The sequence below is a fragment of the Pristis pectinata genome, chromosome 1 (genome assembly GCF_009764475.1).
Source record: "Pristis pectinata isolate sPriPec2 chromosome 1, sPriPec2.1.pri, whole genome shotgun sequence".
Lineage (NCBI taxonomy): Eukaryota > Metazoa > Chordata > Chondrichthyes > Rhinopristiformes > Pristidae > Pristis > Pristis pectinata.
The window spans coordinates 117,853,587-117,873,029 of NC_067405.1; the positions used below are offsets into that span (position 1 = coordinate 117,853,587).

At 42.5% G+C, this 19,443-nt stretch overlaps 1 protein-coding gene across 2 annotated transcripts; it reads left to right on the forward strand.

Moving 5' to 3' along the window:
- Positions 1–19,202, forward strand: LOC127573339 (transmembrane protein 179-like). 2 transcript variants are annotated; one of them, XM_052021431.1, is made up of 4 exons: positions 1–334; positions 7,820–7,957; positions 8,143–8,221; positions 18,157–19,202. In XM_052021431.1, exons 1-4 carry the CDS (start codon positions 33–35, stop codon positions 18,334–18,336), a joined length of 699 nt encoding a protein of 232 aa, XP_051877391.1. In that variant the 5' UTR covers positions 1–32; the 3' UTR covers positions 18,337–19,202. The 2 variants fall into 2 exon arrangements, with proteins under 2 accessions (XP_051877391.1, XP_051877402.1); XM_052021442.1 differs by lacking the exon at positions 7,820–7,957.
- The last annotated feature ends 241 nt before the right edge of the window (positions 19,203–19,443 follow it).

Below are 19,443 nucleotides of genomic sequence, written 5' to 3' on the forward strand. Positions count from 1 at the left end.
CGGCTGCTCCTGAAGCCGCTTCATCCTGAGAGATGGGGCTGGATAATTTTCTGTTCGGTCAGTGCATCCTGTACTTTCTCGCTTTCCTGTTCGGTTTCATCGCGCTGGTGCCGCTGTCGGAGAATGGCAGCGATTTCGGGGGCAAATGCCTGCTCTTCACCCGCGGGATGTGGCAGAATGAGAACATCACGGTGGAGAAGCAGCGCTTCGTGGTGGAGGAGTGGGGCCCGGAATCCGCCTGCCAGTTCACCACCTTCATCGGCCTCTTCACCGTCCTCTTCTCCGCCATCCAGGCTTGGAGGCTCCTCTTCTATCTTTGCAAAGGATACGACGAGTAAGTCACTCAGCCCCCACTGAGCCCGATCCCCACTGAAACTCATCTCCTGCTGAACCCCATTCCCACTGGACCCAATCAGCTTGTGAATCCCAGTGCCCACTGAACCCCTCCACCCGGCGAGCCCCATACCTGAGCACCAACACCCATTGAAACCCTCCCCTACTGTACTTCAGCTTCATTTCATCCCCACTTAATCCATCACCCCATCAACATTGAATGTTTCAACATTACCCACTGCATCCACTCACCCTATGAATATGAACAACCTCCTCCTTCCCCGCCGAATTCCTTCACCCACCGAATACCATCACATTGAATCAAATCACCCACTAAATTCCAACCCCTACTGAACCCCATCACACTGAATCCCATCAATAACTGTATTCCTTAACCGCTGAGACCTCATTCCCACTGAACTAAGTCATCACATGAAGCCCGTCACCCTGTGGATCAAATCCTCATTGAATACCATTACCACTTATATACCATCATACCATGAAACCCATCCCCAATAAGCACCTGCCACCTGTTAATCCCATCTCCACTGTATCCTCATCCCATGAACCCCACTGAACTCCAAGTGCAGTGAAAGTTCTATGCCCATCACGTCCTGGATGCCTTCACACCCTGAACGTCATTCCCAATGAATTCCGTTCCTGCTCACTGAACTTGCTCACTGAACCTCATTCCCCACCCAACCACATGTCCATTGAATCCTGTCACCATGGATCCCATCACCCGCTAATCTTCACCCCCACTGACCCCATCCCCACTGAGCAGCCCCAATGAATTCCATTATTCACTAAACTCCATACCCTTTGAATTCCATCCCTGCTGATCTTCATCCCCATTGTACCCTATCCCCACTCAACCCTATTAAGCATTGAGGCCTTCTCTCTAAATCCCATTCTCCTGTAATCTCTGTACTGACTGATCATCATCCACCATTAAGTCACTCAACCCCTTCTAATACCCCTCAGTCCCTCCATCCATCCTTTACCCATTAACCTATAAGTTCACAGAACCCTTTGAAGAGCCTCTTGCATACTACACCCCATATAAATTGCATCCCAAACCACAAATCCCTTTATCTACAGAGGCCGATCCCTAACTTCTTCCAGTATCTGTTGACATATTGCAGTATTAAGGCAATTTTGGCCCTTTTCTCTAACTTTCAATTTAAACCTTTTTGCAATGCCAAACATGTAGAGCTACTGTAATCTGCAATGCAGCATGTGGCATGCAATGTGTTGCACTTAAACACAGTGAATAACTTATCAAAATCAAAATGTAAATATTCCTGTTCCGGAATGGCATCATCCTCTTCAAGTAGAGAAAGATAGCCATTTAGCTACTTGGCTCGTTATGCTCATATGATTACTGCCATCCCTCGGTTCACAGCTCCTAGCCTTGTATGTTATAACCAGTCAGGGTTCATCAGGTACATTTTAAATGTCATAACATTTCTGCCTCCACCACCATTCCTGGGAGTGAACTCCATGCTCCTAACATTCTTTGGGTGAAAACAAAATGTGAACATCCTCAATATGTTTATTTTCTTATTGCCTTAAATCAATACCCCCTAGATTTTTGGCCTCTCTGCTGAGGGACACAAGTCCTCTCTATTCATTCATCCAGGTCTTTCATAATTTTATACATCTTGACGAAATCCCCACTAAAACTCTTCTGTTGTCAAGAAAACAACCTAACTAATCCAATATTTCATAGAATCATAGTGTAATATGGCAAGGAAAAAGGCTCTTTAGCCCAACTCAGCCATGCCAACCAAGATGCCATCTAAGCTAGTCCCATTTGCTCGCATTTGACCCGTATCCCTCAAAACCTTTCCAATCCATGTACCTGTCCAAATGTCTTTTAAATGTTGTTATTGTACTTGCCTTAACCACTTTCTCTGGTAGCTGGTTCCATATACACCCCACCATCTGTGAGAAGAAGTTGCCCCACAGTTCCCTTTTAAACCTTTCTCCTCACACCTTCAATCTGTGCCCTCTAGGTTTTGGTTCCCTTTCCCTGGGAAAAAAGACTGTGTGCATTCAGCCTATCTATGCCCCTCATGATTTTATACACCTCTAAAAGATCACACCTCAGTCTCTTACATTCCAAGGAATAAAGTCCTAGCTTGCCCAGCCTCTCCCTATAACTCAGGCCCTCAAGTCCTGGCAACATTCTCATAAATGTTCTTTGCGCTCTTTCCAGCTTAGTGACATCTTTCCTAGAATAGGGTAACCAAAACTATACACAATATTCCAAGTGTGGTCTCACCAATGACTGCAATAATTCGTAACTAAACTTCTTCAGCTGTGGCAACATCTGTGTAAATCTCCTCTGCACCCTTGCTGGTGCTAGCACATCCAGCTTGTAATGTAGTGACAGATCTATACACAGTGCTCTAACTATGACCTGAAAATAAGCACCCAAGGAGGACAGATGCACCTGGATGCAAAGCACAAACGGCAAAAGGAGTACACAACAAGACTCCAGACTGCCAAGAGCCACCCAGTCCACCCAGCCCTTCATACGACCCATTTGTCAGCCTACAATTCAACAACTGTAGTGGAAGCAAATCACCCTTGACCTTGAAGGGCTGTATAAGATGGATAAGTGTTCTATACAATTTTAGTATGATTCCTTTTTCTACTTTCCAAGCCTCGCCAAATAAAGGTAACTATCCGTTTGCCTGATTAACCACATTAGAGATGCTCCCCAGGTTACGGTAGGGTCCTGTTGCATAACCCGAGCAGTTGGCAAGTTGGAAATGCGGCCATGAACAAGAATCCCCAGACTGCAGATGATGCCTGCAATCCCACAGCAGCCAGACATACCGCCGGGCTCCCAAACGTTTGGTCCTCTGTACAGGCTGTACTCAAGTTGGGTGTTCGTAAGCTGGGGTGGCCCTATATCTACCTGTCCTCTTACATTCTGAATCAATAAATGTGCACCCTAAGATCCCTGTGACTCTCTATGCTTCTCAGTATCTCACCACTTATTGTTTATTCCCTTGTCTTCCTTCCCCAAATGCATTGCCTGATACTTATCGAGAATGACTTCCATTTGTCACATTCTTGCTGTTTTAACCAGTCCATTGACATCGTCCTGCAGTCTATAACTTCCTACTTCACTGTCAAAGACTCAGCCAATTTTTGTATCAACTTCAAACTTCTCAACCATGGCCCCCAAATTTGAGTCCAACTGATTGTTATAAGCCATGTGAAGCAGGAGGCCAAGAACTTGAGTTCCACAGAACTTGAGGCTGGACGAACTTCGGCTCAGAGTTGATGAGCTGGAGTCGCAGCTACAAACACTGCGCAGCATAAGGGACGGAGAGAGTTATGTAGACACGGTCCATCAGGAGGCAGTCACCCCTCTTAGAGCAGGTACATCTGAGGTTCAGGATGCAGATAGAATGGTGACTGTCAGGGGAAGGAAGAGGAAGAAGAAGAAGTCAGGCAGGCAGACAGAGCAGGGAACTTTGGAGGCTGTTCTCCTCAGTAACAGGTTTTCCGCCTTGGAGGCTGTTGAGGGGGATGACCTGTAGGGGCCTAGCTGCAGTAACTGGGCCTCTGGCACTGGGACTGGTACTGCTGCTCAGAAAGGAAGGGTGGGAAAGAGACATGTGGTAGTGATAGGAGACTCGATAGTCAGGGAAACAGATAGGAGGTTCTGTGGCAGTGAGCATGAATCCTGGATGGTATGTTGCCTCCCAGGTGCCAGGCTCTGGGATGTCACTGATCGGGTCCACAGGATTCTTGAGTGGGAGGGAGAGCAGCCAGAAATTGTGGTCCATGTTGGCACCAACGACTTAGGGAGGAAGGGGGATGAGGTCCTGAAGAGTGAGTTCAGGGAGCTAGGCAGAAGACTGAGGAACAGGACCTCAAGGGTAGCAATCTCGGGATTGCTGCCAGTGCCACGCAATAGTGAAAGCAGGAACAGGAGGAGGTGGCAGATAAATGCGTGGCTGAGAAGTTAGTGCAGGAGTGAGGGTTTTAGATTTCTGGATCATTGGGATCTCTTCTCGGGACGGTGGGGACCTGTTCAGAGAGGTCGGGTTACACCTGAACACAGAAAGGGGCCAATATCCTTGCGGCTAGGGTTGCTTGGTTGTTCGGGAGGGTTTTAAACTACATTTGTGAGGGGAGAAGGGAACCGGAGGAGTAGGTCAGAGGAAGAAGGGGATGGGGAAAAGTGAGATCAAACAGGTAGAGAGGTTTTGGGGAAGGAGAAGCAGAATACAGGCTATAAAAGTAGTAAGATAGATGGACTGAAGTGTGTTTACTTAAATGCAAGAAGGTCAGGAATAAGGGAGATGAACTGAGGGCTTGGATAAGTATGGGGGACTATGATATTGTGGCTATTACTGAGACGTGGCTGACGTCAGGGCAGGAATGGATATTGAATATTCCTGGTTTTCGGTGTTTGAAGAGGGATAGGGAAGTGGGGAGAAGATGAGGAGGGTGACGATACTGGTCAGGGACACTGTTACACCTGCAGAAAGGATAGATGTTGTCGAAGGATCATCTCTGGAGTCCGTACGGGTGGAGTTAAGGAAGAAGAAAGGAGCAGTTACTCTACTAGGAGTATCTGTAGGCCCCCCGGTAGCAGTAGAGATATAGAGGAGCAGATTGGCAGGCACTGTTTGGAGAGAATCAAAAATAACAGACTTGTTATAATGGGAGACTTCAACTTCCCAAATATAGACTGGAACCTGCTTAGTGCCAAAGGTTGAGATGGGATGGAATTTGTTAAGTGTGTCCAGGAGGGATTCCTGACGCAGTATGTCGATGGGCCGACTGGAGGGAATGCCATGCTAGATCTAGTTTTAGGAAATGAACTGGGTCAGGTGAAGGATCGATTAGCGGGAGAGCCATTAGGGGACAGTGACCATTGCTCCATAACCTTTAAAATTGTCATGGACAGGGACAGGTGCAAAGAGGACAAGAAGATATTTAATTGGGGGAGGGCGAACTATGAGGCTACAAGGAGAGAACTTGGGAGTGTAAATTGGGATGTCCTATTTGAAGGGAAATATACTATGGAGATGTGGTCGATGTTCAGGGATCTTATGCCGGATGTTAGGGATAAATATGTCCCGGTGAGGCAGAGAAGGAATGGCAGGGTGAAGGAACGGTGGGTGACGAGAGAGGTGGAACGTCTAGTTAGGGAGAAGAAGGTAGCGTACATCAGGTATAAGCAGCAAGGTTCAGACAAGGCCGATGAGGAATATAGAGTAGTGAGGAAGGAACTTAAGAAAGGGCTGAGGAGAGCTAGAAGGGGACATGAAAAGGCGTTGGCTAGTAGGGTTAAAGGAAAATCCCAAGGCCTTTTTCACGTAGGTGAAGGGTAGGAGGATGGCTGGGGTAAGTGTAGGTCCGATTAAAGGCAATGGTGGGAGATGTGCCTGGAGGCGGCGGAAGTGGGAGAAGTTCTCAATGAATATTTCTCTTCGGTGTTCACAAAGGAGAGGGGTCTGGATGACGCGGAAGGGAGTGCTGGTAACGGTAATGTTCTCGAGGTTGTCGATCTCAAGACAGAGGATGTGTTGAAGTTGTTAAATAATATCAAGACGGAATATTCCCCAGGCTGCTTCGAGAGGCGAGGGAAGAGAACGTTGAACCGCTGGTAAGGATCTTTGAGTCCTCGTTATCCTTGTGGTTGGTGCCGGAGGATTGGAAGGTGGTGAATGTTGTCCCCTTGTTCAAAAAAGATATTAGGGATAGTCCAGGGAATTACAGACCAGTGAGTGTCACGTCTGTGGTGGGTAAGCTGTTAGAAAGGATTCAATGGGATAGGATCTATGAACACCGAGAGAATCATGGACTGATTAGGGACAGCCAGAGTGGCTTTGTGAAGGGAAGATCTTGCCTCACAACCCTGATGGAGTTCTTTGAGGAGGTGACGAGGAAGATTGATGAGGGTAGTGTGGCGGATGTGTTCTTTATGGATTTTAGTAAGGCTTTTGATAAGGTTCCTCATGGTAGGCTTCTTCAGAAGTTCAGAAGCCAAGGATCCAGGGAAGCTTGGCTGTGTGGATTAGGAATTGGCTTGCCTGTAGAAAGCAGAGGGTTGTGGTGGAAGGAGTGCCCTCGGATTGGAGGGCAGTGACTAGTGGTGTCCCGCAGGGATCGGTTCTGGGACCTCTACTTTTTGTGATATTTATAGATGACTTAGATGAGGGGGTGGAAGGCTGGGTTAGTTAAGTTTGCGGATGACACTAAGATCGGCGGTGTTGTGGATCGTGTGGAGGGCTGTCGGAACTTACAGAGGGATATTGATAGGATGCAAAGCTGGGCTGACAAGTGGCAGATGGAGTTCAATCCGGAGAAGTGTGAGGTGGTACACTTTGGAAGGACAAACTCCAGGGCAGAGTACAAGGTAAATGGCAAGGTACTTGGCAGTGTAGAGGAGCAGAGGGATCTGGGGCTTCATACTCACAGTTCACTGAAAGTTGCCTCACAGGTGGATAGAGCAGTTAAGAAAGCCTGTGGGATGTTAGCTTTCATAAATCGCGGGATTGAGTTTAAGAGCTGTGAAGTGATGATGCAGCTTTACAAAACTCTAGTTAGGCCACACTTAGAGTACTGTGTTCAGTTTTGGTCACCGCATTATAGGAAGGATGTGGAGGCGTTGGAGAGGGTGCAGAGGAGACTTACCAGGATGCTGCCTGGATTAGAGCGTATGGAATATTAGGAGAGGCTTAAGGTGCTAGGGCTTTATTCACTGGAAAGGAGGAGGATGAGAGGAGACATGATAGAGGTATATAAAATATTGAGAGGAATAGATAGAGTAGACAGCCAGCGCCTCCTTCCCAGGGCACCAATGCTCAAGGCGAGAGGGCATGGCTTTAAGGTTATGGGTGGGAGGTTCAGGGGAGGTGTCAGGGGGAGGTTTTTCACCCAGAGAGTGGTTGGTGCATGGAATGCAGTGCCTGGGGTGGAGGCAGATACATTGGACAGGTTCAAGAGTTTGTTGGATAGGCAAATGGAGGAATGTGAGATAGAGGGATATGCGGGAGGAAAGGGTTAGATAGTGTGAGGGTGGTTTGATGGATGGCACAACATGGTGGGCCGAAGGGCCTGTTTTGTGCTGTATGGTTCTATGGTTTCTATGGTCCACTACAAATGTCTTTCAGTCACAAAAATCCCCATCAACTGCTATCCTTTATTTCTTGACAGTGATTTTAAATCCAGCCTTCTGTTTCTCTTTGATCCCACAAACTTTTACATTTTCAGTCAGCAAGATCTTCTCTACTACCTTGCCCAAATCCATATACACCAGATTAAAAGCACTGCCTTAAGGTTGGTGTTTTAGTCTGGAATGAAGTTAATCAATATCAGTAGTCTACCATCGTATTAGATGAAACCACTCTGGTGCAACATTCTGAGGAACCATTGATAACAACGCTTATTGGACATCTCACTGTCTCTGCTATCTTACTGATATATTTGTTCCCTGCCCCTGTTGCAGCACTTTCTTTGCCACGTTCCTGAATCTGTTGGTCAGCACCTTTGTGATTTTCCTTATCTTTGTGGCAAGTACTCTTGTCACCGTTGGCTTCAACATGTGGTGTGATGCAATTACAGAAAATGGAAGAATGCCTAACAGGTACGCAATTTTGGGAAATTCTGTTGTTCTTTGAATTTAATATCAAAGGCAGCCACCATTTAATTACTGCCTACAAAAAAAACAAAATATACTGAAGACATTTACTTCCAAAACTGACTTTCAAACTAGTAAGTGTTTGCATGACAGGTTGAGCTTTGTAAAATGACCACAGTTTTTGTCCACAGTTGTGAAGAAATGCAGGACATTGATCTGGAACTGCATTTGGATAATTCTTCTTTCTACAACCAGTTTTCAATTATCCAGGTAAATCTTTGGAAATATTTCATTTGTAGACACAGTGCAAGTGATAAGTTATCAAATTAGATCCAATTGAAACTTTAATGTTAGTGACACTGCTGGCATCAGCCAGTTTGTTGATCTAATTTCTTCTTTTTTGGCATTTTAACATAAATTACACTGAAGTAAATATTTCAGTAAAGATCAATATGCTTGATAACTGACCATTCCAGAATGCAACTAGTTGGAGGCTCCTAAAGTTATCATCCATGGTACCCCAACTCTTGAACTCCAAGTTTGTTGCTTGGAGACATTCCATTGTATGCTATTTATCAGAGGTTTAAAACTTTGATAACTTGTTCTGATGACAGACTGTCTTTTAGGATAATGTAAAGGTACTAGACTCTGCTTTCAGTATGGTGGCAATCTCTGCTAATATTGGATCTTGTGCATCATATGCCTGGGATTAGATATTCAATTTAGTTAGGATGAATCTGTAACTTGTTTGGTTGTCATTTGAAGATATGAACTTTCTCCATTATTTATGTCCAAAACCTACACCAGAAATTCTATTCATGTTCCAGTAAAACCCTCTCATGTACTTTTCAAATGATAGATGTACCTACTACTACTTTGCTGAATTGTTTTCGTTAGGTGTGGAGTCTGTTAATGCCAGATCAATCTTTCTAGCTGGAAAACAAGCCATCTGTGTAAAGCTATTAGCAACTGAAGTTAGGAGAGCAGAGGAGTTACAGGTAGCTAATCAAATTATATAGGTGGTATACGGCAGGTACATGAAAACAGATTTATAAGCAGATGGTAGACATTAAACTGTTGCCAAAAAAAACTCACTCTCCTTGAGGAGTACTTCAGTTTTTGATACTTGTTCTTGATCCTAGGTTCAACTGAAGGAGATTGCCAACTCACAGTAAGGTCACTCAACTAACATCTGTATTGTGGTGGCACTGATCACAGCTGGAAAGCCAGTATCCCATTAGTCCTGTGCTTTGTGACTTATGTTGACTCCCAGTCCAGCAATATCTGAATTTTAAAATAACCTTTCTTGTTTTCAGATCCTTCCTCTCTCTGTAACCATAGTAGATAGTCTTCCTTTGTACCTATCTTTCTGTGTTTGGCCTGAACATCTCTAAGTTGGGTAAGATAGCCAAGACTCAAAGAGCAGCAGAAACCAGAACTCTTTTTAGAAGGTTATTGAAACTAAATTATACTACATCTAATATATAAAATACTACAGATTATATAACATAAGGATATTACCAGAAAGTGCAAAATAATTAAGTGATACAGTACTATAAGATAGGAAATGCTACTAAGTATGATGAAGTACCATGCATTACAGCATCCTACTGGTTACCACTGCGCTAATGATCTTATACAGCTTTTAACTCTTAATTGTAACTTCCACTGAAATGTAATTAGCTCTGACACTGATCCTGGATGCAACTCATACCATTGATCAAAGTAAGAAGTTGGCTCCTGTCTGTACAGGTTGATGGGACCTGTCTGCAGTTTATTTGTAAGTTTCCAAGGTCCTTGTTATCAGTTTTCACAGAAAGGTTATTGTGATGGTGAAGGACTTATCTGCCATTTGTAAAGTTCGTACTGAAGTTCCTCAGAAACCTTCAAATGCTCCATGGAGAAAGTAGATTACATAAATTATGTAATTTTTTTTTGAGATAAAACAATCTTTTCCTCACATTTACTCTCATCCCTGTTGGACACAGGAAGTATAGAGTTTCTCACTATCTCCCCACCAGCCTTCACATAAGACGCATTGTCCTTTGCAATTTCCACTATCTACAATGAGACTCCACAATCAGACACATCTTCACCTCCCTTCCCCTTTCAGCATTTCAAAGAGACTGTTTCCGTGTGACTCCCTAGACTGCTCTTCCATCTCTACCAACCACTCGCCTTCTCACAGTATTTTCTTATTTTCTCATTTGGACAAAGGGTTATTGATCTGAAACCTTTCTTTTTACTACCGATGCTGTCTAACTTCCAGTATTTTCTATTTTTATCACAGATTTTTCAGTTTACAGCCTGATTTTTGTTTAAAGATTGCATTAGAAAGATCACGTGGTTTCTCACGGCATGTTGGGATAGATTTTTTGGTGCATATGTTAGTTCATTAGGAATTAAATGCATTTCTTGCAAAAGGTATTTAGCTTCACTACTTCCATCTCTCAGAAATTGCTATGTCCCACCAAATTTAGCCTTTTTTTTTGTAATATGGATTATGCCTGCTCATTTGTTGCAATTTCATAACTACACTGCAGCCTTTGATATAGTTGACCACATTGTCTACTTGTTGCCTAGAAGGATGGCCTATCCTTGCTTCTGCTCTTACCTATCCTGAACATGTTGCTGTGAGGAAGAAAAACAAGGATGGCAAGGTTTGGGAGCCTTGGATGACAAGAGCTGTACACTGATACTTTGCACATGCATCGGGACTAGAATCTGAAATAAGCGGAATTTACTCACTTGGCTGGACTCATTGTCACATTGAACAACATCTCCTTCAACACTCACTTTCTCCAGATCAAAGTTCTAGTCACGGGAACTCATGTGGGCCCAAGCAATACCTGCATTTTTGGAGATATGAAGAACAGTCCTCGTTTCACTGCTTCTCCCTCAACTTTTTTCCCGGTATATCAATGACTATATTGTTGCTGCTTCCTGCACTCACACAGAACTCAAAAATTTCATTTAAAAAATTTAATCAAAAAGGAAAAGGAAGCAATTGCAAGGTTTAGGAACCTAAAACCCTAACCCTAAGCATAATCCTTGAAGAGTATAAAGAAACCAGGAAAGAACTTAAACAGTATCAGGAGAGCTAAATGGGGTCATGAAATGTCCTTGGTGAGCATGATTAGGAAGAATCCCAAGGCATTTTGTACATACGTTAAAAGTAAAAAGGTAACTAAGGAGTAGGTAGGACCATGCAGGGAAAAAGGAGGGAATGTATGATGAAGGCAGAGGAAGTGGGTGAGGTACTAAATGAGTATGGCCAATGTCGTTCCTTTGATTAAGAAGGGCAATATGGATAATCCAGCAAATTATAGGCTAGTGAGTCTTGCGTCAGTAGTAGGGAAATTATTGAAGAAGATTCTTGGGGATAGGATAGGATTTACTCACATCTGGAAAAGCATGGACTTGTTAGAGATTGGTCAGCATGGCTGTGTGTGCGGGAGGTCAAGACTTACAAACTTGATTGTGTTTTTTGAGGAGGTGACTAAGATGATTGATAAAAGTAAGGCAGTGAATGTTATCTAAATAGATTTTAGTAAAGCATTCAAAAACATCCCTCAAGGTAAGTTGATCCAGAAGATTAAGCCATGTGGGATCCATGGTAACTTGGTAGATTGGATTCAAAATTGTCTTGGCTATAGAAGACAGAGGATAGTGGTGGAGGGGTGTTACTCTGACTAAAGGTCTGTGACCAGCGGTGTTTTACAGGGATCAGTGCTGGGACCTCGATTTGTTTGAAAATATAACTGGGCTGTTTAGTATGTTTGCAGAGAGCACAAAAATTGGTGGAATTGTGGATAGTTGTCAAAGGATATAGATCAGTTTGAAAGATGAGCAGAGAAGTGGCAGTTGGAGTTTAATCCAGACAAGTGCGAGGTGTTGCTTTTTGGGAGAACAAATGCAAGAGAGAAGTATATAGTAAACGGCAGGACCTTAGGAATATTGATGTATAGAAGGATCTTGGGGTGCAAGTTTTGAGCTCTCTGTAGCAACACAAGAGGATGAGGTGGTTAAGAAGGCATACGGCATACTTGCCTTCATCATCAGAGCGTTGGGTATTGGTTTATTATTGTCACTTGTACTGAGGTAAAGTGAAGAAATTGTCTTGCATTCCGTTCGTACAGATCAATTCATTACACAGTGCATTGAGGTAGTACAGAGTAAAAATAATAACAGAATACAGAGTAAAGTGTCACAGCTACAGGGAAGTGCATCGCAGGTAGACAATAAGGTGCATGGTCATAACAAGGTAGATTGTGAGGTTAAGAGTCCATTTCATCGTATAAGTCTACCTCAATAGTCTTATCACAGTGGGATAGAAGCTGTCCTTGAGCCTGGTCATATGTGCCCACAGGCTCCTGTATCTTCTGCCTGTTGGGACAGGGGAGAAGACATAATGACCCGGGTGGGTGGGGTCTTTGATTATGCTGGCTGCTTCACCAAGGCAGTGAGAAGTATAGACAGAGTCCATGGAGGGGAGGCTGGTTTCCATGACGTGCTGGGCTGTATCCACAACTCTCTGCAGTTTCTTGTGGTCCCGGGCAGAGCAGTTGCCATACCAAGCCATGATGCATCCAAATAGGATGCTTTCTATAGTGCATCGATAAAAGTTGGTGAGTGTCAAAGGGGATGTGCCAAATTTCTTTAGCCTCCTGAGGAAGTAGAGGCGCTGGTGAGCTTTCTTGGATGTGGCGTCTATGTGGTTGGACCAGGACAGGCTATTGTGTGATATTCACTCCTAGGAACTTGAAGCTCTCAACCCTCTGGACCTCAGCACCATTGATGTAGACAGGTGCATGTACACCGTCCCCTCTCCTGAAGTCAATGGCCAGCTATTTTGTTTTGCTGACATTGAGGGAAATGTTGTTGTCATGACACCATGTCACTAAGCTCTCTATCTCCTTCCTGCACTCCGACTCATTGTTATTTGAGATACAGCCCACTATGGTGGTATTATCTGCAAACTTGTAGATGGAGTAAGAGCAGAATCTGGCCACACAGTCATGAGTGTACAGGGAGTAGAGTAGAGCGCTGAGGACGCAGGCTTGTGGGGCACCAGTGTCGAGAATAATTGTGCTGGAGGTATTGCTGCCTATCCTCACTGATTGTGGTTTGTTGGTCAGAAAGTCAATAATCCATTTACAGAGGGAGGTGTTGAGTCCCAGGTATTGGAGTTTGGTGACGAGTTTGCTTGGAATTATAGTATTGAAGGCGGAGCTGTAGTCAGTAAACAATAGTCTAATGTAGGTGTCTTTATTAGAGCCATAGAGTAATGCAGCACGGAAACAGGCCCTTCGGCCCAACTTGCCCATGCCAACCAAGGTACCCACCTAAGATAGTACTGTTTGGCCTGTATCCCTCTAGACCTTTCCTGTCCATATAGTTAACCAAATGTTTTTCTTACATGTCATTATTGTATCTGCTTCAGCTACTTTCCCTGGCAGCTTGTTGCATATGTGCGCCACCCTCTGTGTGAAGAAGAGTCCATTTTAAATGTTTCCCCTCTCACCTTAAGCCTATTCCCTCTAGTTTTTGGTTCCCTTTCCCTGGGACAAAGACTGTGTGCATTCACCCTATCTATGCCCCTTATGATTTTATACACCTCTATAAGGTCTCCCCATATTCCCATTAACCCCCCCGCATATTCTACCACTCATCTACATGCTTTTCAGGAGCCAATTACCCTACTAACCCATGTCTTTAGGATGTGGGAGGAAACCAGAACATCCATGAGGTTAGGCTTTCTAGGACTTGGGAATCCCAGCAAGCAAAGGGAGGAGGTAAGGGACAGATCCACTGCTTGAGGGCCAGAAGGAGCCAGTATGTTAACTGTCGGGCAAAGGATCAACTGAGAATATCTAAATAACATCATGCTCAACATCTGGGAAATCCAATCTTCTGCATTTCCGATTGAAAATTACACCACCTCTCTCAACCCTGGCCCCCGCCTCATGCTCTCCATAGCCCTGAATACATAACAAGAGCCACCTACTGTCCAGATGCTCCAGAGTGTAGGTCCAGGGAGATGGCGTCCACTGTAGACCTGTTTTAATGGAAGGCAGATTGCAGTGTGTTGACATTGTCTGGGAGGCTGGAGTTAATGTGTGCCATGACCAGCCTCTCGAAGCACTTCATGATGGTGGATGTCAGAGCCACTGGTTGGTAGTCATTAAGGCATGTTACCTTGTTTTTCTTCAGTACCGGGATGATAGTGGTCTTCTTAAAACAGGTGGCAACCTTAGACTGAAGCAGGGAGAGGTTAAATATGTCTGCAAGTACCCCACCAGCTGATCAGCACAATATCTGAGCACACAGCCAGGGACACCATCTGGACGAGGTGCTTCCCTCAGGTTCACTCTCTGGAAGACTGATCTTACGTCCTCAACGGGGGCCATAGGTTCATTTGCATTGGAGGCTGTCAGGGTGGGTGGTGACAATTCACTCCCCTTCTGTTCAAAATGCGCATAGAATGCGTTAAGCTCATCAGGAAGGGATATGCTGTTGTTAACTATGTAGCCCATTATAGCATGTAAGCCCTGCCACAACTGATGGCTGGTCTGGGACTCTATTTTGAACTAGTATTGTCTCTTGGCATTCCTGATAGCTTTCCGGAGGTCGTATCTATAAAAGTTGACAAGTCATGTTGCAGCTGTATAAAAACTTGATTAGGCCATATTTAGAGTATTGTGTGCAGTTCTGGTGGCCGCATTACAGGAAGGATGTGGAGGCTTTGGGGAGGGCGCAGAAAGGTTTACCAGCATGTTGCCTGGATTGGAGTATCAGCCATAGGGAGAGGTTGGACAAACTTGGAGGCTGAGGGGTGACATGATAGAAATCAATGAAATTATGAGAGGCACTGATAGGGATGGAAATGTTAAATATAAGAGGGCATAGATTAAGGTGAGAGGGCAAAAGTTTAAAGGAAAGTTTCCTGCACAGAGAATGGTAGGTGTCTGGAATGTGCAGCCAGGGGAGCTGGTGGAAGCAGATACAATAATGTTTAGAAGGCATTTAGACAGGCAGATGAACAGGCAGGGAATGGAGGAATTTGGACTATGTGCAAATAGATGCGATTAGTTTAAAGTGTTGTCATGTTCAGCACAGACATCATGGGCTGAATGGCCTGTTCCTGTGCTGTAGTTTTCTATTTTCTATGTTCTATCCTCTCCAAGCCAAGTGACTTCTTGCAAAGCTTCACACCGTTACCTCTGGAATCCTCCTCAAGCCCACCTTGGGCCCCTCCTGCTTTTTAATCTATCTGTAATCCTCTGGCAGCATCTCCAGAAACCATGGGATGGAGTTCCAAAGATAAACTATTGGGAACCAGCTCTCACTCTCTGCTGCCTTTTTCTGTCATCTCCACTATTTATGTATATGAATTTTCAGCCTTGAACAAACCACGTACTGTCCTGTTAAACATTGAGACCATCAATTTACTCAGCACTATAAGATCCATACCATTGCAACAGATTCCATCTCCCTGCCCAACCATCAATTCATTTTGATTCAGACCATTCTCATCCTCGACATCCTGTTCAACCTTCAAGGTGACCTTCTAATCCCATTTCTTTTCTATTACCCATATCCACTCCCATAACATTACCCATTTTTGCTATTCTGCTTTGCCTTTTCACTTCCAGACACTATTACTTCAAAGGTTTGAAATCCATGGAAGATACGAAATATCAAAACAGGTTTTTTACCGCTTTTGTTAAGTGGCGATATTTCATAACTGTTTTCATCTTATTGCGACTGACACAACTCAATATCATTTGTGAAGAATATCATCTGAATTAAAACATTCTCCGGTCGTCTTTTGCCTTACTTTTCCATAGAAGAAATGGTTGATCATTGCATGAGTAAATTTCATAATTCTAACAGATAACCTCTCACTTTTTAATTAAGACAAAAAATCCAATTATCACTACTTTATATTTTGTTGATGAATACTAAATGAATTTGGCATTTAAAGATGCCGATGTTTAAAAATGAAAGCTAATTTGACACACAGCTGTACAGACAAAAAGACTTGGGTGCGAAAAAGTCTGTTCCTTAACTGATGGCTAATATAAAATAAGCCACTGTTTAAATGAATAGCCAGGTGGTTAATAACAATGAGCTCTTACTACAAAACCACTGTCATTTAGATTTTATGCTCGAAGTGGGTAAAGCAGTAAAATCAAACAGATGCTTAAGGTTCAACTTTTCTTTCACAAGGAAATACATTACAGCTGAACCGAATCAAGGTCATTCTTTACTTCATATCTTAATAAATCTCAAATTCACATATAAAATTCAAAAACACTGGTTTTGTCCATGAAAGTAATTCCCCTTGTGCCCTTTCATATTTCCATATTATCAATGATGAGATATAAATAATTAAGAAGGTGGGATTAAAAATATATTGTGAAAGTTGTGAATTGTTTCTGGCAGTTTTGGGCTAGAAATCAGTTTGATAAAATGTATGTTGTGAAAGATGTTCTACCGGTGTGCGGTGGAGAGCATCCTGACATACAGCGCTACTGCTTGGTATGCCAGCTGCACTAGGAAGGAGCAGAAGGCTCTGCAGAGGGTCATCAAGATGGCCCAAAACATCATTGGGACTCAGTTACCAGTGATGGAGGACATCTATCAGGCTCGATGTCGGAGCAGGGCTTTAAACATCATTCGAGAACCAGCTCACCCTGCTCACTACCTTTTTAAACTACTCCCCTCTGGTAGGTGATACAGGACAATACATGCATACACTACAAGACTGAAACACAGCTTTTTTCCCAAAGCTGTTAAATTGTTGAACATGGACTGACACCTCCTATACATACATACACACACACACATACTATGTCTTCCCCCTTTTACCAGCTGGACTCATCATGGTGTTATTTAATATATTGATATTGATATGCTGCTGATTATCATTATTATTATTATCATGGCTCATTTGCACACTGCCTTTTTATATTTTTTATATATTTTATATTTGTGTAAGTATGTTTGTTTTATTTTATAGTTATAATTGCTCTTATTAATTTACTGTTTTGGTTTTTATTAGGCAAGGGAGTGCCATCGTAATCTCATTGTGTTGTTGTTGCAGCAGTACAATGACAAATAAAGAAATAAACTAAACTAAACTAAAACTAAAACCTTCATTTAAATACCAACAGTTTTAATGAATATTTTAACATTTTGCACAATTACTGTTTATTTTCCTCCCACTCTTTTCAAGTTACTCTCCTGAAAGAGCAGCAGGAATCCCATTTTCACACACAAACTGAATCTCCACCAGACATCCAATTAAGTCATATCGGAGGAGCATGACCAGTTTAAGGAATTTCCTGGCAAAAGAATAATTAAAGATAAATTTATGTTGCATGAGAGTATTATTAACTTTGGGTTATAATATAATGTAGAGAATGCCAATCAGTTGTCCATTATACGCCATGGTTAAATTTCCAGGTAATAACCATCTTACACCATTGCACAAAGTCAGAAATAACTCCATACTTTTGAGCAAAGTATATAGAAATGGATAAGCTGTATGATCTCTCAACCCATTCTACCAACAAAGAAAGATCAAGGCTGATCTTGTACCTCCTCCACTTTCTTGTCTGATTCTTATATCCTCTGATTATCTTAGTGTTAAAAACTCTCATTCTCAGCTGTGAATATCCTCAGTCACTGTACATCCACTGCCCTCTGATGTAAAGAATTCATAAGGTTTCAAAGATTGAACAGCCTTTCCTCATTTTTTAAAAAAACGAACACTTTATAATTTCTGGCTCACAAACTGCACAAGGGCAGCATCCAGATCACTTGCATGCTGACGGAAATTGATGTCTCTGGCAGATTTATATTAAAAGTGTTTCAGAAGCTGTGGTTTTTACATGAAATGATAATCTGCGAAATTTATTGTTTATTGCACAAATACAGCATATTTGCTTAATGATAATATTAATTTCATTAGGATTATCTACTGGCCACAATGTGAACTAAAGCCTATTGATTTGTAGAACATCATATATTGTATGGGCCATGGGACATTTAACCATAAAGGGAATTATATGATCACAAGTTGTTATTAATGGTGTAAAGAAACAATCTGCCTATTCCATTCAAAAGTAAAGAGAATCACAAGTTTTGAAGTTGGTGATTAGCAGGTCTTGTCTAATGCCTTTGAATTTCATCTGCAGTTTGGCCTATGGGCTGGGTGGGTTGCTTGGATGGCAATTACCATTCTTGCATTCCTGAAGGTGTATGCCAACTATAGGCAGGAGGATCTGCTCGACAGCCTGGTCCACGAGAAGGAGTTGCTGCTGGCAAGGTCGTCTAGGAGAGCAGCAGAACAAGTTGAGAAAAATGCTTTGATTTAAATCTAACTACTGTACATGCCATAGAAGGTGATAATTTGGCCGAGACGATCGAATAAAATAATGCTGCATGTATTTTATAAAAGAAAAAGTGCTGAAAAATTACTGTAAAGCAGGATACTTACTCTCTAGCCTTATCCTCCAGCTTAATGGTAGGTAACATAATAACGACTGTGTCTTTCAATAGATGCTTCCTTCAGTGCCTAATAAACATTTGTCTCTAAAGTTGATGATTTACTAAAGTGTCACAACACAAAATGTAACAGCTGCTATGTTGATAAGTTAAAATGTAAATCACTGGTAATACTTGTACATCAAAACAGTAGATATTAATCAAAATAATTTATCCTGCTTTACAGTACCAAGCTACATAGCATACATTGAATTTCCAGAAATTAACATAAAAAGCATTAAAACCATGTGAAAAATCTTTCAGCTCATTATATTCGATACAATTCATGACATTATAAGTGCTGTAAAGCATTCTGCTGAAAACAAATGAACAAATTGATAAACTATGTCTATTCTCCTAAAGAAAGCTCAACATACTGAACATGTCAAAGTTGCTTAAAGACAAACTGATATACCTGAATATGTTTTCTAGTGGCAGAATACATTGTCTTGATACTTGAAAAGCTCATCTGCAGTGTTTAGAAAATGATTATGATTGTTTCTTAGGGAACAGCTGCTATCTCGCACTACTGAATGTTCTACCTAAATCAACAGCTTCTCTATAGCTAATAAAATGAACAACAGCAATTTGAGGCTTAGTAGTATAAAGTGACAGACTTTATTGTGCCATATGTTGCTCATAAAAAATCTTTTGTTACTAATGTCAATTCTTTACCATGATTACAGTGTACAATGCTTAGAAATGGTGTAAAAATATTAAATTAATTCATACACTTGTTTACATCTGTGCTGTTGTCTTTTTCCCCTGTGTAAACAAATGCATACAATTATTTCTGCTGCAAGTTAAAAACTATTTCTCTAACTGCAGCAGTCAGGATATGGGTGGCCATACTCCATTTATGTTTCCCTTGTGCCTGCAAAGGATGGAAGAAATCACACATTTGCCATATGGAACCACAAGAGCAAACCTACAAACTA

Bases quoted from the DNA above. Each gene is read 5' to 3' on its own strand.
- LOC127573339 (XM_052021431.1), top strand. From the start codon at position 33: ATGGGGCTGGATAATTTTCTGTTCGGTCAGTGCATCCTGTACTTTCTC. The intron at 7,958-8,142 runs GTACGCAATTTT...TTTTGTCCACAG, and splicing joins AATGGAAGAATGCCTAACAG to TTGTGAAGAAATGCAGGACA. The intron at 8,222-18,156 runs GTAAATCTTTGG...TTTCATCTGCAG, and splicing joins ACCAGTTTTCAATTATCCAG to TTTGGCCTATGGGCTGGGTG.